We start from the raw sequence: 23,272 nt of genomic DNA on the forward strand, positions 1-23,272 counted from the left end.
GGACTCCAGGAGTGTTGACAGCTGAGGCCCATTCCTGTCCCCGGGCCAGCTGGAACCTTATGGAAAGAGTCAGGCTACCCCCAACACGCCCACAACTCCTTGTCCAGGCTGCTTCTGGCCGCATAAAGGGGATGAAGAGCCCCGGGCAGAAAGACCACTGACCTACCCCCCACCCCCCCATCGAAACAGCGTGTAGGAAGGATTAGAGTGAAGGTGAGCCAGCTTGGCTCCTGTCCAAAGCTTGTTCTGTTTTGGCCCACTCAGCGAACTTGGGATTTGGCCTGGCATCTTTGTTCTTCTAGGAAATGAGCTTTATTATATCTAACATTGTAGAATGCTTTTAAACGTTATCTGATGCTTAAAATACTTGGAAAGGGTTGGCAAAGGAGGTAGTATTACCTGCATTTTATGGACCAGTGGAGTTGGTGCGGGGGCGGGGGGGAGGTGTTGAGGAGCAAGGTCACACTGCTGGTTAGTGAGACACTGAAGAGCTGTCCTGACTTCTGACCACATCCAGAGACCAGTCTGGCTCTGGGTCTCCTGGCAAAGGGAAGCCCCGAGATGTGGTTCTGGTCCAGGTTGGGAAGGCATCACGTCCATTTTCCAAGCTTGAGAATTAAGCAGACTTCCCCTCACTTCCCCCCCGCCTTGGGGTTGAGGTGGGTCTGATGTCATTGTTACCCCCACATCCAAGCCTCTGGTGGTTCTGATCTGATCTCAAGGCATCCGTCTGACTGTGACCTCGGGGAGCCACATTGCTTTGGCTCTTAGCGGGTGTCTCCATGCCTGGTGACCAGAAGTCCAGCCATAGCCCTCCCAGAGGCCAGCCTCCGGATTTCAGGGGGATTCCATGTCATTGGGTGGGGAGGTGGGGGGGTGGAGGAAGCCAGGCACCTGTCTCAGGATCCAGCCTCCATCTCTCCCTCCTTCCTTCCCTCTCCTGCCCAGCTCAGTCCCTCTGAATGGAGGAAGTATAGTCCAGTGACTCCTACAAGGATTTCTGTTCACTTCAGGAAGGGCTGATCTCTGGGAAAACTGGATTTTCCACAGGGTATCCTGTTGGTAATTAAGTCACACTGAAGGGTTAGGACTTTGATGGTTTACTTCTTCCAAACTCATTTGCCTTTCAAATGTGAGTGCTCATCCACATCCATGAATCCTCTGGGCATCAGCAACAAGAATGGTTGTGGGATTGTGGGTGATTTCTCTCTGTACCCCCCGAAGCAAGAATTCCCAGGAATTAAGGATGGGGAAGGGGGATGGAGTGCTTCTGTCAATTCTCTGGACTTTGTGGGTTAAAAGCGATGGTCTTGAAGTCTTAATCCTTTTTAAAGGGAGAAGGAAGAGGGTACAGTGAACAGTTGCTTATCCTGAGGCTGGCTCACCCCCTGTCCTTTCTGGGAGTTGGTGTCCTGGTGCTGGGAAAGCCCATGGACTCAGAGTTGGTGGAGTTCTGGCTTCTAGAACCAGTCCACTGCTAATTGGTTTAACCAGACCCGTGACCTTGGAGCAGTCACTCCTCAGAGTTTCAGGCTCTGGATCACAGTGAAATCAAGTGGCTTGGTCTGTGAGGGGGTCCCTTTGGACTCCCAGTCCCATGGTGTCCTTGTCATTGTGTCCTGTCTCCTGGGTGAATCATTTTGGGGCCAGAGTCCAGCCAGGGACTAGCTGTCCTGGTGGGATTAACCTTGACTTCAGGAGCTTGGCCAGGAGGCCAAAGAAACCTTCCAAAGATGGCTGCCTCACTCACTGCACCCTGGTCCCCTTGTCCGGGGTAGAAGAGGTAAAGGCTAACAGAATGGCGAGAGAGAAGGCCTCAGGGTTCTGGGAGGATGTGGACACTTTCTTCTAGGGTCCTTCTCAGTGTTGGCATCTGCAAAGCTGTCTGAAGACTCATCCAAGAAGCGAAGGAACAAAGGGCCCTGAGTGGTGAGCGTTTGCTCTGTAAATAAGGTCAAGAAAAAAATGTCTAATCCTAAAAGACACCAAAAGAGGCTGCTGACCATTGGCCCGTCCAGGAGCGTTCAGAGACAAGACCTAGGACACAGAAGGGGTCGGTGTGCTGCTCTGACTCCGTTTCTGAAGGGTGCACTTGAGGCACGGCCAATGAGCTGTCTGAGTGTTGGGGTGAAGGACAGCCTGGTGAAAGACGTGGGACCGTCTGGATGCAAGACTGGTATTCCTGACTCCTGGGTACAGATGTGTCCAGGGTTAGAACTGGAAAGTGATTGTCCCCCTGGGGCTTTATTACTGATGACTCATCTGCATAATTGTGTATGAGTGACAGTCAAAGGTATTTTACCTGTGTGTGACTTTGGACTCAATAGTTTCAGTTGGATGAGAAGACGTGGAGGATAACCTTGGCCAGTCCTTAGAAATGTGTGCTGAGGAGTCTTGGACAGGTGGGATTGAGTTTACCTTCTATTCCGTGGAGGCGCTGAATAAATTCAGCACCTCGAGGTGGGTTCAAAACAGGTCAACTAAGCAGCCTCTCGGGTTCTGACCTGCCGATCTCCGGCTTCAGCTTCAACACAGACTCCCTGATGCCTGGCACGGAGGGTTGTCACATGTTAGTGCTTGTTAGAATCACCTTCTGAAACACGCAGATTCATGCTGACCCAAACCTCAGAGGTTGGGCGTCTGTGCTTGGAAAGCCCTGCAGCTCTTGGATACCACCCGCATGTGGCCCGGGAGCTCTGCTTTGTTTCTTGGCCCAAGTTCTAGCCCATCCCTGGAATGCTTGTTGGGCAAACAACTGGACTTTCCCGTGTCTGCTTTAAGAACATGAAACTCCTTTGGGAAGCGTGAAGTTCTGCGTGAAGGAAAGACACCACCCAGCTCCGTGCTGGGCACACGATGGTCAGCAAAGTCAGCAGATGCCACAGTGGGGGATCCTTGGGCTGTTGGGGAAAATGATCAAGAGGAGGCTAGTGGAAATTTTAGGGACAAGGCGAGAGAGGCAGAAGCAGTGGCTGTCACCCCCCCTCCTTAGGCAGTGGGACTGAATAGCTCCCAAGAGGAGCTGCTGGCAGGAAGTAAAGGGGTGGCTGAACCCCAGTTCCTTTATCTTCCTGCACCCCCTAACCAAGTCCGTGGAACTCTAGCTTTCATGGGACATGGTTTGTAAGCTACATGGGAGCAGAACAAACTCTAGACTGAGGGCCATGAACCTGGGCTGTGTCCCAACCCTACCTTTGACCTTGGGAAAGTCTCTAAAGCTCCCTGGCCAGAGCTTCCCCCTCTGCAGTTGGACGCAGCAAGGCCCTTGGTGACTCCACAGTTTTGAGTCCATGTGGAAAGTGCTTTGGAAAGGGTTAGGAACTGGGAACGATCAAGTGTTTGGTTGGTAGTAGAAAGAGGAATTGAGCCTGGGGTCCCTGCTGGGACTGTGGAGGGGGCGAGCCACCGAAAGGCTGACCACAAAGATGGCAGAGGTGGTGTCAGGAGAGAAAGCAGAACCGGTTTATGCCATGCTCTGCCCGGAGTGTGAGTGGGGCTAGGGCCTCAGGCTGTCCAGCACGCGGGCCTTCCCATGATCTCTGGGGTGGAGCTGGGGGCTTGCTATTCATGTACTCTGACGTAAGCACCCGGGCCTGTCCAGGGGCAGGGCGGCTGCCTTGGCAGCCGCACCTACAGTACAGTACTGTGTGTCCTGGGGTAGACCAAGACTCATCTTACCAGGCTCTCAACTCATTCAGGGTATCCTGGGGCCTCTGTGCCCTCTCCCACCTCCTCCAGGGGCCATTGGGGGCTCCAGCTAGATGCTGGAGAGATCAGGGAGGAAGGGAAGACCCTGGATTTGATTTCATGGAATTACACTGAATTTAATCAGAGGCTCTTGAAGCCTTTGACTGCCTCCCAGAGGAGAGATCAGGCCCAATGGCACAGCTGCTTCCTGGGGATTGGGCTCTGGGGGCCCGATGGCATAGCTTGTTTCACGGAGGGACTTTCTGTCAGAGATGTTATTTTTAGCCTGGAAAAGAAGGTCACAGGGCATGAAGGCATCACCCTTGGTCTCTTTTGCTCCAAATTGCTTAGCAGGTCAGTGACGGCTTGGCATTAAATCATAAAACCCAGGAAGGGTGTGGATATAAATGGTATACACACACGCACATACTTGAATTCCTGTCCGGGTCCCAGGAGTGGAGTGAAGTTCGTGGTAAGCCCCCAAAGTCTGGGGTCCTCATTTTCCTTGGGATTACGTAACCCTTTTACTCTTACCAGGGACAGAAGGTGTTTTATTAGAAATTAGAAACTTATTAGAAATTTATTAGAGAATATTAGAAACACCTCAAGTGGTCAGACCCAGAGTATATTCCACCCACCATCCCCATCATCACCATTATCTCCACCATCACCATCATCACTGTCACCACCATCATCATCATCACCAACACCATCACCACCATCACCGTCCCCACCATCATCATCACCAACACCATCATCACCATCATCATCATCAACAGTAGAAGGCAAAAGGGACCCGTGGAAAGGGCTGGATTCACCAGAGGAGGAGCCTGGATTGCTGCTGTTCCAAAGGCACATGCCAAGCCTTGGGTGACTCATCCAAATTGGAAGCCCCCCGTGGGCACACGAGTCAGGAGGGCCAGGAGCAGAAGCCTTGGGTTTAGGATTATTTGGTTTATCAGTGGTTTGCAGCTTTGGCTGCATGTTAGAATTACCAAGAAATTTTTTTATTAAAGTTCTGATGCTGGGGATACATCCTAATTCAGTCAGAACTTCTGAGGGGAGAGGAGGAGTGGCGCAAGAACTGGGTGATTCCAATGTCCAGCCAGTGCCCAGAACCACCGGTTCAGACGCAGTTTTATCAGGTGGTGTAGACTAGTGCTTCTGGAAACCAATTGCCTGGGCATCTTGTGAAAATGCAGATTCTGATTCAGTGGGTCTGGGCCAGGGTCCCAGAGCCTGCATGTCTCCCTAGCTCCCAGGTGATGCCGGTGTTGCAGGTGCCCGGACCACACTCCGAGGCGCGGTACCCTGCTCCAGGGCCAGGCAGTCTCCTCTGAAGCTCTGTGGTTAAACGGCCTCAGCCAGTTACCAGCTGCGTGTTGGGCAAAGCATTCAGTGTCTCAGATTTCAGTCCTCTCAGCTGTAACACGGGGATAAGCGTAAGACTTGTCTTACAGAAGCAAGTGACATTAAGTACATTGAGTAAGATCAGTTCATGTTTTATTTATATAAAGTGCTTAAGCATTGCCTGGCGCCCTGAATAATTGTGCACATGTATCTCATATGAAATATATTACATGTGCCTTGCTGCTGAGAAGGACTGTCAGTCTCTTTGGGTTAAACCAAGTTCCCACCATAGATTTCTCTCCAGGGAGTCGAGGGGTCGGAGATGCAGCAAAGAATCAGGACATATAGGTATTCTGGAGGCAATGAAGGAAAATTTTAGTGAGTAACCTCCAGTTCTCCCTCTCTGAGGGACCAGAAATTCTTATTGTACCCCGATGTCACCACAGACCTCTCCGTAGCACTTTCTGTGGGCCAGGCAGTGTCCCAGGCTTGGGGAACACAGGGAGGATTAAGCCTTGGCTCCCATAGTTCAGGAGCGGAGAGAAGGCATGTGCAGGGAGGGTTGCGAAGGGATTCTCCTGTGCACCCCTAAACATAGTTGGCGTGGAAGGCCTGGATGAGGAGTAGGTAATTCTGGGTTCCAGTCACCCAGATGGTAATCGAGGAGGTCGGCTGAGGTCATGAACGTCAAAGTGTCCTATCAGTGTAAGTGGTTCCTTTATAATTAAAGGCGTCTGAATTTCCTCCTTCTGAATTTGATAACAGGTTGCCACTGTGGGGATTAATGCGAAAATATTTGTTCCTCGACCCTGGAGACTGCCCCAGCTTTCAGGAAACAGGATGGGTGGGTACTCAGAGGCGAAAGAGGGACCCCAAGAAGTGGCTTTTCTTTGTGGGATGTAGAGATGGGAGTACCAGGCTGTCCCCAGCAGAGGTGGGATGCTGCTTCCTTCAGAAAGCATCTCTGTGAGTCAAGGGAGCCCTGGGGCTGTCTCAGCTACCCCAAGGCAAGGGGCCAGTGGCCCTTCATCTCTCTATGCCTGCAGAGCCCCCTTTCTTACACAGGTCCTGACCTGAGTGGGAGGGGTCAGAAGGGATAGGCCCAGTCCTTTCTTCTGACCCCATTTTGCACATGAATCACACTTTACTCCTGAGAGAGGTCTCCCACACTTAGAAGGCCCCTACCTCCCTCTCTTCTGCTGCCTCTGTGCCCTCAGCTCTCCTGGTAAAGCCATCAGTCCTTAGAAGGGGATCCCCTCGGGAAGGGGTTGGCTAAGGCTGCTGGGAAGCTCTTGGCCCTGCCTGTTTTGGATATCTCCTCCTCCTCCTCGGGCCACATCCCCTGTAATCTAAGGTAGCAAGGCCAGCAAATGCCTGCCCTGAAGGGGACAGAGTTGGATGTGTGACTTAATAAGGCTGAGAGCCATAAGTAATCCCCTAAGTACTTGCCGTGTAACCTAAGATGATCTGGCCCGCATACACCTGTTTTCACTCCTTTGCTGATAGCAGTATAAAAAGCATGCTGGTTAATGACTCTAGGAACTGACAGGGGCGGAATGTCCATGCATCTGTCCTATCTTGGAAAGGTCTCCTGGTGAGCCTGGCTGCACGTGCCTGCTGCAAGGTTGAGGAAGGCCTGGAAGGGATCTGAGTTTCCCTCCCTGAAGCCATCGGGACCCAGCAGAGGCTCGAAGAGTCAGGGCCAGGGTGGGGCCCTCAGGGTGGCTCAGCCATTCACTCCTCCAGGGGTGGACAGTGGTGAGAGCTGCCTTCCACATCTTGGGAGGGAGGCAGAGAAACACTCACTCTGCTCGCCTCCAAGGGCAGTTACGAAGAGCAGGAAGGTGCGTCGCCGCACACCCCGGTCCCCGCCTCACTCCTGGAGGACAGGAGCTAGGTTGCGTTAGAGTCTTTAGAGAAGCAGAGTCAGTGCCAACCCCGTGAAACTGACCAATGGTGTTCTAATCATTTAGAACTGCAAGTTTCCGCCTCGGGTGGCACAGAAGATGTTGGCAATTTGTTGGAGAATCATTTCTCTGCTGGAGATGCAACTCTAGAGGAGAAGGAAAGGGCACTTTATGCGGAGGCCGCCCCTCGAGAGAAGACCCTACTCCTTCACTCCCCGGATGGCAGGGAGGCTGAGGGCTCGGAGCAGACAGCCGCCGGGGCCCCCGCTGCTGCTGCTGCTGCTGCCGCCACCGGCCCGGGCTCTGGTCCCGAAGCCAGCCTCTCCAATGCCTCAGCCTCAAAGTCAGCTGCCCCCGGGGACCCTGCGGGGCCTGGGCAGGAAGAAGCAGGCCCACCAGGAGGGGAGGATGGGCCTGAGGAAGAGCTGGGTTTGGGAGAGGGCCCAGGACAGGAGGGGGTTTCTGGGGAGGCCGAAGGACAGACTGGGAGTAGCATGGTCCCTGAAGAGGCCAAAGAAGTCGTAGGCGACCACGCCGAGCAGGGGGCAGCAGTAGGGACCGCACAGCTTGAAGGCTCGGGGGGCATAGAGGTCAAGGAGGCCCATGCCCCAGAGACACAGCAGGAGGACAGTCCAGGGCCTGATCAGGAGCCAAAGGTGCCAGACGGAACCTTGGACCTGGACACAGAAACTGAGGAGGGGGCTGAGGACCACGGGGAGCCCACCCTCACCCTGGCCTCGGAGACCGGCAGTGCACAGAGCTTTGAGGCGGGGGGCACCCAGGAGGCCCAGCGCTCTGAGGCCCAGGCACCAGGGCTAACTGAGGAGGGCCTGGATGTCTCCTCTGAAGAGGAGAGTGGTGACCACAGCGGAGATGAGGAAGGAGAAGGCGCTGTGTCCGAAGAATCTGAGGAGGACAGTGGTGATGGGGCTAGTTCAGAAGAAGAAGAGGAAGAAAAAGAAGAAGAACAAGAACAAGAAGAACAAGAAGAAGGGGGCACCCTGGAGGAAGCCGGGGAACCCCAGGAAGCAGCAGCAACCGCAAGCCCTGGGGACGAGGGGACCCAACTGATCTCAGAGGAATCAAATACAGGGCCTGAGGGGGACGAGACAGAGGAACCCGACGAGGGGCCTCAGGGTAGGGGGTTCCCGGAATTGGCAGACATATGTGTGGTGGGACAGGGCGTGGCAGGGGAAACCCCCAGTCAGCTCCGGGTTTGCTGGATGGAGGCTTGGCCCACCGGGTACCTGCGGGCTGCTCCTTAGCCACTAAGCCCTGTTCAGAGGGACCAGTGGGAGGCCGCACAGTGGAGGGGCCAAAGGAACCTGGTCACTTGGGAGTTGGGCCCTCAGGAGCCTCCCTGCACTTAAACGGGGACCAGTGCAGGTCCCCTGAAGGACAGGTGATGTAGTGGCAGGATTTGAGGCCCTGTCGCAGCAAGCTGGTGGAGAGAGGTGCAGGTAGGGTGTGGTTGGGAGCCCCTTGGGGTCTCCCCTTGAAGGCTAGGCCAGGTCCGGTGGGGTGAACGGAGACCAGGGTCAGGATGGTGATAAGAAATCTCAGGCTGGGGGTGACACTGATGTCGTGCAGATGCTCACCTGGAAAAGCAGCAGCCTCCCCACTCATAATGGGGAGTGGGGAGCAGGGGAGGGAGGCATAGCACAGCCCACAAGTCGCATGGGAAGATGCTGGCCTGGACCAGAGCCCAGCTGGCTTTCAGGGTGGAGGCATGGGGCCCGGCCCTCGCTTTCCAGCATGGCTTCCCCACAGTTTGCCCTGTGGGATTTAGTTTCCGCGCTGCTTGTCGGGTGCTCGCACACTCCCTAAGCCAGCAGGCGCCCCCCCCCCCCCCCCCCCCCCGCTTTTCCCGCCTCCCCTCTGTGCTGCCCAGGCTGATCCCTGCGGAGAATCCCACTCTCGAGCTGCTGCGTGAGGCACATGGATGCTTCTCTGCTCCCTTCCTTTGTGGAACCGGTCTCCCTGTGCCCCTCACGCCCATGTCCATCCCACCCAGCACAAAGGCTGTGATATCAGAGGCCCACGGCATGGGCATCCCTCCCTGGGAGCCTGCAGGCAGTCATGGGCATCTCCCGCTTGGGCAAGAAGCAACGGTGCCCCCTACCCACCCCCGCCCCCAGAACTCCCAGGCAGAGCTGCTCCTGCCCATGCCCCACCGAAGCCTGTGTGAGGCTGATAAAATTCTCATTTCATCAGGGCAGTTATTCGCTTAGAGCCCAGCCCTGACTTCCAGTGCTCTTAGGGTGACAGGCAGACTCCTATAAACCACTCCTGTCTCCTGTCCTCGTCTTCACCCAATTCAGTCCTCACAGTGGGCTCTTGGGGAGGTTTTCCAATGCCCCCTCTGAGACCTCATAGGCACCCTTCTTAGCCCCTCACAGCTTCTGGGCTCTTTCCTGCCGTAGCCACATCACAGACTATAATTATTACCTTAGCTTTCGAGAGGATTTCTCCCTGTGTCTCCATCGGACCGCAGGAAAACTCCCCTAGGGCAGGGGCTTTGTTCTGGGCACCACTGCATCCCCAGCATGAAGCTCAGTGCCTGACCCTTGGTCGGTGCTCAGTCAGTATTTGTGGAAAGTCCCTCCTAGAGCCAGAACCCTGTTCAGTTGAACTTGGCGAGCCTTCCCGCAGCACTTCCTTATGCCCTTTCCAGTCTTCCAGGGGCTTAGAGCCCTGCTCCTAGCTTCGCCCTAACTCTGCTCTCTGTTTCTCTCCCCAGAAGAGGTGGAGGATGTGAGTGAAGAAGTCCCGATGAGGGACCGCTCCCACATCGAGAAAACTCTGATGCTGAATGAGGACAAGCCTGTTGATGATTACTCTGGTAACCAGAGGAAGGATCTGGAGCTGGGGCTGGGCAGCTACATAACCATTGGCCAGGCAGAGCCTCAGGGGCTGGGCTCCGAGGCCAGCGGCTACCCAGGCCTGAGAGCCCTGGACATGGGGAGCTTCATGGAAGATGCCCTGAGAGCAGCATCCAAGGCTGGGGTGGGGGCTGTGGATTGGCAGGGAGGAGAAAAGGCGATCCACACAGAGGGGCCACTGCAAGGGTAGGGGACCGATCCCAGTGTTGTCGTCTGGTGCCCTGTGCCAGTCTTCATGCTGTGGCCGGGGAGACTTGTGATTTTTACAGTTTTTGAGGCTCTTTTATTTCTGGGATTTCATCCTCATAGTAACCCAAGACTTTCAGTGGGGCTTACTGCCTCCTACTAACTGATGAGCTAGCTGGGGCTCAGAGCAGCCACGGTTTGCACAGGGCACATGGTTGGACGGGAGCAGAGGGAGGGGAGGGTCAGGTTTTCTAGACCTAGCTTCTCCTTCTGTGCCTCACATCATGTGGGCTCCCAGTTTTGCCCTGGAGGGAGAAGAAGATTAGGTTAAAACAATTCCAGGAGGTTCTGAGGGTGGGAAGTGAATGCCTTTTGGTTAAAGATTTCTGAGGGTTGGGATGTGGACCAGGTCCCTCCAGGAATGCTAATAGATGGCATGGTGAGGCTGCCAGTGGGGTCCCTGCTCCCCACCAGCCTGGGGAGGAGCTGCCCTGGGGAGTGAGCCGAACCCTCTCCCTTCTGCCTCTCCCTTCACCCTTCTCTGCTCCCAGTGGTGCTGCAGCGGCTTCGAAAGATCTACCATTCGTCCATCAAGCCCTTGGAGCAGTCTTACAAATACAACGAGCTTCGGCAGCACGAGATCACAGGTACCCCTCGTGTCTGATGTCCATCCACACTCCCCACGCCCTCTGGAGCTGTGTGAGTGGTGGGCGTGAGGACACGGGGAGCTGAACTCTGCTGAATTCTCTGATGCCCTGGCCACAAGATCATCCTTCCCCTGCAAGATCGCCCTAACCTGCACAGGGTTTTGTGGAGATCACTTCTTTTGCAAGCGTTCACGCTTCAGTGGCACGGATGTGGTTTCCAAGGACAGCGATGCCCGTTTCCATCCCTCCCTTGCCAAAGGGCCCACGACAGCTCCCTGACTGCTAAGGGATCACGTATTAAGCCCCCTAATTGGCCTGCAATCCTTTCCTTCTCCTTATGGCTTCTTCAGTTGGTTTTCCTTGTGTCTAGATTCTTAAAAAAAATTTTTTTTAACGTTTATTTTTGAGAGACAGAGAGAGATAGAGCATGAGTGGGGGAAGGGAATAGAGAGAGGGAGACAGAATCCACAGCAGGCTCCAAGCTCTGAGCTGACCGTACAGAGCCCGACTCGGGGCATGAACCCACGAACTGTGAGGTCATGACCTGAGCTGAAGTCGGTCGCTTAACTGACTGAGCCGCCCAGGCACCCCTAGATTCTTTTAAACATCGATTTTCAGAACAATAAACACAAGGTATACTTGTCCCCGTAAAAAATGAATAACCAAATAGTGAAAAACAAGTACAAATGGAAAAATAAAAATCTCTGGGGCGCCTGGGTGTCTTAGTCGGTTAAGTGTCCCACTTCAGCTCAGATCATCATCTCACAGTTTGTGAGCTCGAGCCCCGCATCACGCTGTCTGCTGTCAGCACAGAGCCTGCTTGGGATCCTCTGTCTCTCTCTCTGCTCCTCCCCCCTCTCAAAAATAAATAAATAAATAAATATGAAAAACAAAAATCCCTTTCTTTATTTCTAGTTTCTCCACTTCACTTGCAGACACTCCCACTGTTACAGTTTCCTACAGATACTTCCAGACCAGACATTTGCTCTGTGCACGAGCACATACAAGTGTGTCCTTCTCTGTTAGTTTGACACGATGGTATCACATCACACAGTCGTGTGTGTGCAGCCCCACTTTTCTCTTGAGCCTCTGCACGCACCACACAAGATGGGCACTGTTCTACTGATGGACCACGGGGTGTTTGCCATGTTCCATTTTTATTGTTTTTAATTATTACTTTTTAATTTCTTTTTTGAGGGAGAGAGAATGTGAGCAGGGGGTACAGAGGGAGGAAGAAGGAAAGAGAGAATTTCAGGCGGGCTCCATGTCTAGTGCGGAGCTCTACGCGGGGCTCGATCTCACGACCCTGAGATCATGACCTGAGCCGAAATCGAGCCGGGCGCTCAATAGACTGAACCGTCCAGGTGCCCCGCCATTTTTAAAAACGTTATAAACACTAGTATAATCGTTACATATTCCACGCAAATATACCTGTGGGAAATATTTTAAAAAGTGGAACACGAGTTAAGCATTTTCAGAGTTGTCCCTAAGTTGCCTTAGGTGGTGCCAGGCTGAGGCCACAGTAAGGTGTATGAGAGCTCTCGTCCTCCTGCAGCCACACCCTTTTGGGGAGTCAATCCTCTGAAAATTTTCACAGTGGTGTTGCCATATTATCTCATGTGATGTGCCTGATGGCTATAAAGTGGGTTGGGTATTTAGGATGTACGTTATTCCTGCTTCAGGAACAGGAATAATGGGACCTGGTGCCCAGAGAGATGCTGGGTACCCAGGATCGCACGGCTGGAACCAGGAGCCGGGACTGTCTACTTCTCCTCCGAGAGAAGGCTGTTTTGTGACTCCCCGACTGCCTCTTGCAAGCCTAAGAGCAGACCATCCTCTCGGGCTTCCCAGGGGCTGTGTGAGGTGGCGGTCCCCCGTGGCTCTCCTGTCCTCTGCGCTTGACTTCTCCCGCAGCCCCAGACCCAGCGGCTTGGCCCAGGAGGCTGCTGGGCGGCAGGGGAAGGGCGCTCTGCAGGGAGGGCGTTCCGGGCTCCGGATGCCACTTTCTGGGCTTGGCTTCTCTCTCCTCACCTCCCCCAGTGCTGGGGACTCCACCGCAGTGCCTTGGGGCCGCTCTGAGTCTCACCTGTGGCCTCCTGCAGATGCCAGTAACGCCCCCTGCTGCAGACAGCCGAAACAGCAGCCCCCAGAGAGCCCGCTGCTTGGTCTCCTGGGCCTGGGTCTCCTGGGCCTGCTGGGTCTCCTGGGCTCTCAGCCAGGAGCTGGAAGGTCCAGTTCCCTTTCTGACTCCTGGGCCTGGGCAAAAGACACTTCGTGTAGGATCTCTGTGGCTATAACTGGGGACTCCTGCCACCCCTCAGCCTGCCTCTCCCTCCCTGTCCTCAAGCCAGGGGTTGACACCCAGAGACGTGAGCATGTATTTGCAGGCAGGGAGGAATGGGGCAGGGCCATGGTATCAATTTCAGGCAATTATACGTGTGCCTGCCACTTACGAGATGCCGTCGTGGTCTTCTGGGACTTAGTTTCACCTTACAGAAAGAAAACCAGCACAGTAAGAAGCAAGGTGCTGAACAAGAGGAATACTGTACTCCTGTTTGTATATAAAAAAAGAGGAATGTGATATCTGCTAATATTGCTTCTTCCGTATGCATTAAAATACCTGAAAGGTGGGGCACCAGGGTGGCTCAGTCCGTTAGTGTCTGACTTCAACTCAGGTCATGATCTCACGGTTCGTGGGTTCAAACCCCACATCGGGGTCTGTGCTGACAGTTCAGAGCCTGGAGCCTGCTTCAGATTCTGTGTCTCCCTCTCTCTCTGCCCTCTCTGCCAGGTGTCATGGCCTAGGCAGATTGGGGACAGGTATACTTCTGATTTTTTTTTTTAATTAAAAATTTTTTTTTTAGAGAGAGAGAGAGTGTGTGTGTGTGAGTAGGGGAGAGGGGCAGAGGGAGAGAGAGAATCCCAAGCAGGCTCCACGCTCAGTGCAGAGCCCAATGCCGGGATCACGACCTGAGCCAAAATCTAGAGTTGGATGCCCAACCAATTGAGCCACCCAGGCGCCCCTATACTTCTGATTTTTGAAGCAAGAAATTAAATACTGTACATCATAACAGAAAAAAAAAATAAATGAAAAAAAAAAAAGAGTTCCTACCGTTTGGGGCCTCTGTACCAGACTCAGGGAGACAAAGAGGTCTGGAGAATTTGAGGTATAAACTAGGCAGGGCTGGCCCTCCGTGCCGTGGCTCAGAGACGAGCTGCAAGAGTGGAGAGCTGCAAGGCAGTGGCCAGTGACCACATCCCTTCTGCCCCCCTGGTTTTGGAAGCTCTGGAGGAATCTGCCTTCTCTTCCTAGGGACCCCAGCTGGCAGGGCCCAGGCAGTGTGTGCTTCCCGACACTGCCGAGAACCCAAGAATTGCCTACTCAGTGCTTGGTCTTGGGACCTGGCAAATATTTCGTGGTCTCTAGAGGCTAATTTGAGACTGGCCTTGAGCCCAGTGTTGGGCCGAGCCTGAGGTAGGATGTCAGGGGGCCCCCGTCCAGGCTGTCTAAGATGGTGTGAGTCTCTTTCCTGTCTCTCTGTTTTTTCTGTTACCAATCCAGATAGCAGAGTTTTAACCCCTCGCCGTGGGGTAGCTCTTTTCTCCCCTTCTTAGGAAGGGGATGTAAATCCAGATGTAAACCAGGAGGCCTCACCCAGAGTGAGCTCTGAGTCAGTATTTGTTGATGTCACTTAGCTCCTGCTTCTGGTGCCGCTATGCAAAGGATCTGTGTAAGGCCAGCATCGTGTCTTCTGGTTTTAACTGGGTGATCGCACTTACATAGCGAGAGGCGAGCCGCTGATTGCCACCCCCTGTCTTGTCCAATGTGGAAATCTGTAACTCATTCAGATGGACCGTGTGATGCTGTGTGACGCCCTGTGTCACTCCCGTAGGAAGAAACTTCATTAGTCACTTCCATTTCTAATTCCTGCTGCCTACAGATGGGGAGATTACTTCCAAGCCAATGGTGCTGTTCCTGGGACCGTGGAGCGTTGGCAAATCCACCATGATAAACTACCTCCTTGGGTTGGAAAACACTCGCTACCAGCTCTATACAGGTAATAGTGAGAGATTTTTTTGTGTGTTTGTTGGTATCTCAATGTCCTGTGTAAAAGCACTAGGAAACATTCGTATGTGTCTTCAATATAATCATGAAAATTACACCCAAGAACCTAGCAGCTACAGTCCATGTTCACAGCAGCATTTTTCACAATGGCCAAGAGGTGGAAACAACCCACCTCTTGTGATGGATGAATGCATAAACAAAAGGGCTATCCATATAATGGAGTTTGGAGTATTATTCAGTCTTAAGAAGGAATGCATTTCTGGAACATGCTACAAGATGCATGAATCTTGAGGACACTATATATTAAGTGAAATAAGCCAGACACAAAAGGACAAATATCCTATGATTCCACTTATGAGATGCCTTGAGTCCTCAATTCATAGAGACAGGGTAGAGTAGAGGTTACCAGGGGCTGGGAGAGGGGAACGAATGGGGACACTTTCAGTTTGGGAGATGGATGGTGATGAGGGCTGCACAACACCATGAATGTATTTCACGCCTCTGAACTGTCCACCTGAAAATGGTTCACATGGTAAATTGTGTTATGTATATTTTACCACAATTGGAAAAAGAAATAGGATCCTGCTTAGCAAGTGTAGTATCCAGTTCTCATGGCAAACCCTCCCTGGAACCCCTTGCTTACCCGCTTACTTTGTAGTAGGGTCTCTTTCCCAGAGAGGACGGCCTTCCTACTAACCTCATGCCCATGCTTGCAGGTGCTGAGCCCACCACCTCTGAGTTCACGGTCCTCATGCACGGGCCCAAGCTGAAAACCATCGAGGGTATTGTCATGGCTGCTGATAGCGCCCGGTCCTTCTCCCCCCTTGAGAAATTTGGCCAGAATTTCCTGGAGAAGCTGATTGGCATCGAGGTTCCCCACAAACTTCTGGAGCGGGTCACTTTTGTGGATACACCAGGCATCATCGAGAACCGCAAGCAGCAAGAAAGAGGTAATTAGGCACTTGTGTTTGAACAGCGCGAACTTTGTCTTAGAAAGCTGCTGGGCAGTGGGTGGTAGGCAGACAGGGGAGAGGAAGCGTGGCCAGCATTGTCCAACACCAAGGGGTGTAGTCTTTGCTGCCAGTCCCTTCTGGTTGTCACCATGGTCCCACTTAGGTGTGGAGTACCATGTTCTTTTACCTCCCCGAGGGCTGATTAGTTTGGAGGCAATCCATATTTTCCCAAACGGTGGGCTGGTCGTCTCTGTAAGTAGCTCCTTGAGGTCCATGCTGGGGCTGAGCTGTCTTGGGGAGGCTCAGACTTTCCCGAGGGATCAAGGGCCTGGATTACTTGGATCCCAGTCCAGGTGTACTTGACCTCTGGCTAACTTGGGTCTGGTTTGAACCTGACCTTAAACTCTTCCTGGTCCAGTGTTGCTTTACAGGCCTGCTTCACATAAGCCTGTGTCAGACCTTCCAAAGTTCTACCTGCCTTCCAGTGGGAGGGGAGTGCCACTTGGGGCCCAGCAGGCGCTGGGTTACAACACAGGCCACCGAGTATCGCCATGACACAGGGCTGAGTCATATGAGATGAGTCATAGCAGGGCATTTGGAGGACTGTATGACCAGATGGTGGATCTCAGTTTATAACTCTCATTTTGGTTTTATTGCTGTTTTATTACTAGTAATAATATTATCACTAATCATTATAATAGTAAATTAACCTTTATTCTTCTATTATGCATCAGATAATTTTATGCATTATTGGCTGATTGTTGTAGAAAAATTAAAAGACAGGTATTCCTGGTCTCCCCATTTTGGAAGGAAGAAGTTGAAGGAATTAAAATATATCGAGCACCTCCTATGACATAGGCAGTTTTAGTTAGGTGCTTTGCTTTATTTATAACATGATAATCTTTATATCAACTTAGGTATTCTTATTCTTCTTGTCATTTTGTAGCTAAAATGCTAAAGCCTAGAACCATTTGTTACCCTGGTCTGGCTAGTAGCAGAGCTCAAATTCCGGTCCTGGTCTTAGGCTGTCCTTGGTTGAGGGTTGACAAGGCCCAAGAGATACGTAATTAATTCTTTCAGTCTTCAGAGACCCAGAATATCCCTAGTGCCGTGACTTCCTTCAACCCAGGCAATGCTTTGGTTCTGGAAGGGGGAGGGGGGCGCGGGGTGGGGGGGGTTAGGGTGAGCCTGCTCTGCTTGACTTCTTGCTCCCCCCTCCCAAGGTTACCCCTTCAACGACGTGTGCCAGTGGTTCATCGACAGGGCAGACCTCATCTTTGTTGTCTTTGACCCAACCAAGCTGGATGTGGGTCTGGAGCTGGAGATGCTCTTCCGCCAGCTGAAGGGGCGCGAGTCCCAGATAAGGATCATCCTGAACAAGGCCGACAACCTGGCCACACAGATGCTCATGCGGGTCTATGGGGCCCTCTTCTGGAGCTTGGCCCCGCTCATCAACGTCACAGAGCCCCCTCGGGTTTACGTCAGCTCCTTCTGGCCACAAGACTACAAGCCCGACACCTACCGGGACCTGTTCCTCAAGGAAGAGATCTCACTCCTGGAAGACCTGAACCAGGTGATCGAGAACAGGTTGGAGAACAAGATCGCCTTCATCCGCCAGCATGCCATCCGGGTCCGCATTCATGCCCTCCTGGTGGACCGCTATCTGCAGACTTACAAGGACAAAATGACCTTCTTCAGTGACGGAGAACTGGTCTTTAAGGACATTGTGGAAGACCCTGACAAATTCTACATCTTCAAGACCATCCTGGCAAAGACCAATGTCAGCAAGTTTGACCTTCCCAACCGCGAGGCCTATAAGGACTTCTTTGGCATCAACCCCATCTCCAGTTTCAAGCTGTTGTCTCAGCAGTGCTCCTACATGGGGGGCTGTTTTCTGGAGAAGATTGAGCGGGCCATCACACAGGAGCTCCCCAGCCTCCTGGGAAGCCTGGGGCTGGGGAAGAATCCCAGTGCTCTCAACTGTGACAAAACAGGGTGTGGCGAGACCCCAAAGAATCGCTATAAGAAACACTAGGTCGCCGTGTAGCCATTCTTGGGTTCCTGTTGGTGGCTGAGCTTGTGTCCTAACTGTCTGAGAAGTCCTGGTTAATTAACCCTTTGAGCCACACTGGTGAGAATCACTACGTGTTGGAGATTTGGGAGTTCATTGAGGCCAGTGGTGGGGGAGGGTGTGGGTCGAGGGAGGAGAGGAAACTGTGAATTATAGTGTCTTGTTGCTTCAGTGAGGGGCCTGAGTGAGGCCCCGCCGGCTTTTCCTGGGTCTTATTGCAGAGGACAGAGAGCAGCTATTCTAGTGTATACTGAGGTGATGAGTGTCAAGCTAAACTCAGCTGAAATTCCTTTTTCCCCTATAAGCTGGGAAAAGAGAGAAGACTTGGTTTCTGTAGGGCTCAGGTCCCTTGTAGCTTCCTTCCACACAGTCTCCTGCTTGTCCTCCAAACCCCCGTCTGCCTCCTCAACTTGGGTTGACTTCAACAGGGGACAGTCTTTTGAGTCTGAATCCACCTGGGTGTTGAGCCTCCACCATCCCCCCCACCCCACCCCCATCCCCAGGCCCTCTTCCCTGTTTCCTCCAGGGGTGGGAGGGAATGGTTTAGGATACCAGAATGCTGAGAGAGAACAGGAGTCCCCAGGCTGGAAGAAGGTTCTGCCTCCCCCATGCCATTTCTCCCAAGCAGTCTTCTAGGCCAGCTGGGAATCTCGGTTCCTTTATCAGCCCCGACAGGAGGCCGAGTGTTCCGTGGATTCAGGTCATTTACTTCTTGGAAGTGACTTCAGTAAAAATACTGGAAGGGCTCAGAGGGTTAATCGGTTTGCAGTGTGTCTTTGTCTATTGCATGTCTTGGAAAACTCAGACCCCAAAGGCGTTGGGTTTCAGAAGGGACGATGGAGACCTTGCTCCTTTTCATCAGGGTCTTCTCTGGGCAGCCCATCTCCGCCCCCCAAATGTAGGAGGAGGCAGTTTCCACAACTTCTCTGCAGAAGAGTCGTTCCCTCCTGATTTTCATGCCATGGTTTTTCCTTCTCCCTCTTCTCCACGCCCTGATGCACAACATTCAAAACTCCGAGCGATTTCCACGAGTTCAGAACTGGCGCCAGCCACTCCGTGTCGGCTGCAATCAAGGCTTGACATGCGGTTTTCCACCTGAACTTGATACTGATACCCATGCGCCACAGGGAAGCCAGGGCCTTCAAAAACCGATGAGTGTGACTATGTGTGTACCGCATTGTGCAAGAGAGATTCTGAGATCGCAGACGCCAGAGGCCGTGGAGAAGGAATGTGTCGTGAGGGTCCTGCCTGGCTGGTGTGCCACCTCGGCCATCTCGGAGGGCGGCAGGGGATGGAGGGAAGGAGCCTTTTGACAAAAAGCAGGTGGCTGACCAGTTTGCACAAATCCAGGAGACCCTGCCCAGGGCTGCCCGGAGGGGCTCCTTCTGCCCTAGTGAGCCAGCGTCCCCTGGGAGCGAGTTATCCGGGGGACTTCCCCAGGAGGCCTGGGTCAGGGCCCCCCTGACCAGGAAGTCACCTTGGACCAGAAGGAAAGCGAGTGAAGATGAAGGCAGAGAGGAAGCACTCTGGGGGCGAGGCAGTGGAAACACATGGGTGATTAGACTAGGTCCGTGTGGAGAATTCGGAATCCCTGCTTAGGATTATCAACGCTCTGATGCATGCTGCAGCGGACGCTGCTTCTCTGGCTTTGTGCAGGACCTGGAACCTTCCACAGGACAACGGAGGCCCCCCAAACCTCCAGGACATTGTTTCCAAGGACAGAGCCAAGCAGAGAAACAGGGCCCTGCCGGGGCATCCAAGGAGCCTGGTGAGCAGGGCCTGAAAAGCTGCGTTTCTTCTCATTACAAATCACCACTCGCCTTATCTCGCTGTCATGTACCCTCCCCACAGTCCGCCTTCCCCTCTTGCTCCTAATGCCCCTGATGCCCTTGAGCTGCTCTCGGCGTATCTGTCTTTCTCAGTGCAGTTGAGGACGTGAACAGGGCAGAAGTGTACAGGCATTGTCACGGCGGCTGATGTCACCATTGCTTTGGGGAAGCAGGTGGAAGGAGGCTGATACATTCATATGGCATCTGTATTTTGGGGGGGGGACATGATTGGTGTGATCTTCTCTCTTTTCGTCCCATCCATTTTCCTTTTCTTACCCCCATTCCCCTGCTCACTCGTTGACCCACCTTTTCTCCATGCAGCCTGCAGGCTGGTCAGTTGGTCCCCCTGGGCTGTCAGGGCTGTTTGGTCCCCACTCTGTGGATGTGGATTTCAAGCAGGATTCTGTCTTTTGGGGTGGGGAGGAAGGGTTGGGAACTGGGGGTAAATTTAGGATCCAGAGATTCCCCTAAGAGGAGTATCTGTTAAGTATTTGTGCCTGAACAGTTGCTGTCTCTCTCCAAAGTGGAACCTTTCCAGGGTTCTTTCCATTCTGATTTAATCAGGGAGGAAGTCTCAATAAAGTTCCAATCTCTCTGTAACACCGTGTGCTTTCTGACCGCCTCCGACCAGCTTGCTCTCTTTATCTCTCTCTTATCTAGTAGTGGATCGGGTTCGTATTAAGACTTCATTGTTTTTCAGGCAGTTTCAGGTTCATAGCAAAACTGAGAGGAGGGTAGGGATACACCCCCCGCCCCCACCCCGTCCCGGGGCCTCCACCCACGCACAGCCTCCCCCATTAGCAACCCCCACCCCCAGAGTGGGACATTTGTCCAACCTAGTCACCCAGATTCCACAGTTGACATTAGGCTTCGCTCCTGGTGGTGTGCATTGCTCGTGTTTGGACAAATGTATCATGACACGTGTCCGTTGTTGTAGAAGGAAATGAAACGCAGAGTATTTTCACTGCCCTAAGGATCCTCTGTGCTCCACCTGTTCCTCCCTCCCGTCTCTTCCCAAACCTGGGTACTAATTGGTAAGTTTCTTTTTTTTTAATGTTTATTTCTTTTTGAGAGAGAAAGAGAGAAAGACAGAGACATCGAGCGTGGGAGGGGCAGAGAGAGAGGGGGACAGAGGATCCGAAGCAGCCTATGTGTTGACAGCAGGGCTCGAACCCATGAACTGTGAGATCATGACCTGAGCCGAAGCTGGATGCTAAACTGACTAAGCCACCCAGGCGCCCTCATTTTTAAGTTTCTTAGGGATAAACTGACAATCCATGAATTGCCCACTCTTGTTTTAGACGTCCCCGGTGCCTTCTTCCCTAGATCCCTCCTGCTTCCAGCCCCCAGTGTCAAAGATGACTTTGAAACCGAGGTTTCCTGTTGTAGGATTGAAAATTAAGAAATAGGGGCATGACCCCAGGCCTCCTCCTGTGCCTATTTGTTTGTTTATTTTTATTTATTTATTGAGAGAGAGCACAAGCAGGGGAGGGACAGAGGGAGAGGGAGAGAGAATTCCAAGCAGGCTCTGAGCTCAGCATAGAGCCTGATGCAGGCTTGATCCCATGACCCTTGGATCATGACCTGAGTTGAAATCAAGAGTCTGAGGCTCAACCCACTAAGCCACCGAGGCGTCCCCACCCCCTTCCCCCCGTACCGTACCTGTTTTTAAAGAAACCCTACCTTGTCCTTGGCTCCCTGAGCCTTTGTCCTTCAGATCAGAACTCCTTTACTTTGAAATATTACTTCTGGGGTCCTCTTGAAGACTTCACACCCCCAGTTGAGAGTGTGTTTGAAAAGGAAGAAGCTGGGGAGTCACTGGGAGGTTGGCAGAAGGGGGGAGTGTGAAAGTGACAACATGCTATTGTGATGGCGTCACCTCAGAGAAGATGCAGAATTCAGTGCTGGGGCCAGCTGCCCGGGGTTTTCCTAAGTCGGGAGGTGCTGATCTCAGGGAGGAATGAGGAGGCAGTTTGGCTCACTGCCTCCCTCTCCCTTGCCTTCCTCCTGATTCGAGGGTCCACAGTCCACAGTCAGTGACTGATAAGACTGACCTAACTAAGGCCACCACTGCCCTCCCCCAGGTCAGCTCTCCCACCCAGGACGGCAGCCAGTGTTTTCCCAGGACTGGGAGAAATATGGAGCTTTGCCAGGAAAAGGGAGGGAGGTGATGTCTCTTTTGAAGATAAACATAACACACCAGAACCTGCCAGCACGTCCAAAATTGTGCTGTTTCACAAGCCTCGTCCCCTACCATCTTTACATCGTCTGCCGTTGAGAAAGCAAAATGCCATGGAGGAAAGCAAAATCCAAGACCATTCTGAACATAGTCAGGGGATATAAGGGGCATGAATGGAGAGAATGTCTCCACAGGTATGTGTATGTATCTGAATATGTGGGGGTTACCTGTGGTTACACGTGAAAGGGCGTGCAAATACCTGCATGTAGAATCTGTGTGTGTAGAAACCAAAGTGTATGTGAGTGTCTGTGACCAAATGATCTCTGAGTATGTAGCACAGTGCCCAGCACACAGGACCCATCACCTGTGTGCCATCACAGTGAATGGCAGAGTGAGCGGGTTTGGGAGGAGTAAAGAAAGTGTCTGTGCACCGAATGTTGTGGGTAGAGGGTCCTGGGGAAAAAAGTATGTCTGGGGTGAGCAGGTGGGTGTGGCTACGGAGAGGTAATTTTATGCATGATGCGTGGATTACAGGTCGCGGGAGCTTATGTGTAGCAGGTGTGTGCATGCGGTGAACCAGATGCCCGACCCAGGGTGGAGACCCGGGAAGACCCAGCCATAGGAGGACACCTACCTGGCCCTGGCTTTGTGGTTGCGTCCCACCCCGGTGAACCAAGGGGAAAAGTCTGAGCCTTGAAAAACTCACAAGCACTGGCAACATTTCACGCCAATTCCTCCGTCTGTGACATTAGGCTCACGTTTTTCCCAATCCAGGGAAACCTTAATTTTTCTCTAGAAGACCATAGAGGCAGTAAAAAGGAAACGTAAGCAAAACAAAATGGAGTAGAGGCATGAATTTGCCTGTACCAAAGGTGTATTCCACAGGTTCTGAGGGATTCCCTATACTGACCTCTTATCCAAAGGATAAAAAAAATAACATGCACAGATGAGCATTTTCTGTGTCTGCTTGCACTGTGGAACCTTTAATGTTTTTTCAAAATTTCAGTGGGGAAGAGAACCAACTTCTAGAGTATTCTTCTTGCCAGGAACTGGGCTATAGACCTATAGACATTCCTACACTTATACCTTGACATAATGAGGTAATTCTAGCAGCCACAAACCCAAGGAATAGGCCAGGTGTTTTTCATGTATTATTTCATGGGATCCTCACACAGCCCCTCAGGGAGGGAGCCACCTCCCACGGAAGAGTAGAGACTCTGGAGTCAGATCGCTTGGGCTTCGTCCTGGGCCCCACCACTTAACAAGCTGGGCCACCCTAGCTAGGCAAATGACATAATTTTGTGCTTTAGTTTCCTCACCCATAAAATGGAGACACTAATAGCCCCTCTCTCTGTGGGGTTGTTGCCAGGATTAAATTAAAACACGCAACATGCTTGAAACAGTACACAGCCCACAGAAAGCGTTCTGTAAATGTTATGATTATTACTCATATTTTACTGATGAGGAGACTGATGGTCAGAGAGGTTGAGCTGCCGGAAGTAGGAGGGCCAGAAT

General features: G+C 52.6%; 1 protein-coding gene across 1 annotated transcript in view; it reads left to right on the forward strand.

Moving 5' to 3' along the window:
* SRL (sarcalumenin) overlaps positions 1-17,779 on the forward strand; it is a 34,405-nt gene extending 16,626 nt beyond the window's left edge. Inside the window, 6 exon segments of the mRNA XM_047087824.1 lie at positions 7,011-7,865; positions 9,619-9,786; positions 10,564-10,659; positions 14,601-14,717; positions 15,442-15,675; positions 16,902-17,779. Coding sequence (XP_046943780.1) covers positions 7,011-7,865; positions 9,619-9,786; positions 10,564-10,659; positions 14,601-14,717; positions 15,442-15,675; positions 16,902-17,713 — 2,282 coding nt within the window. The 3' untranslated portion in view covers positions 17,714-17,779.
* The last annotated feature ends 5,493 nt before the right edge of the window (positions 17,780-23,272 follow it).

Source organism: Lynx rufus, unplaced genomic scaffold (assembly GCF_022079265.1).
Source record: "Lynx rufus isolate CCGP_SWC_20201006 ecotype Redwood Valley unplaced genomic scaffold, mLynRuf1.p SCAF_23, whole genome shotgun sequence".
Lineage (NCBI taxonomy): Eukaryota > Metazoa > Chordata > Mammalia > Carnivora > Felidae > Lynx > Lynx rufus.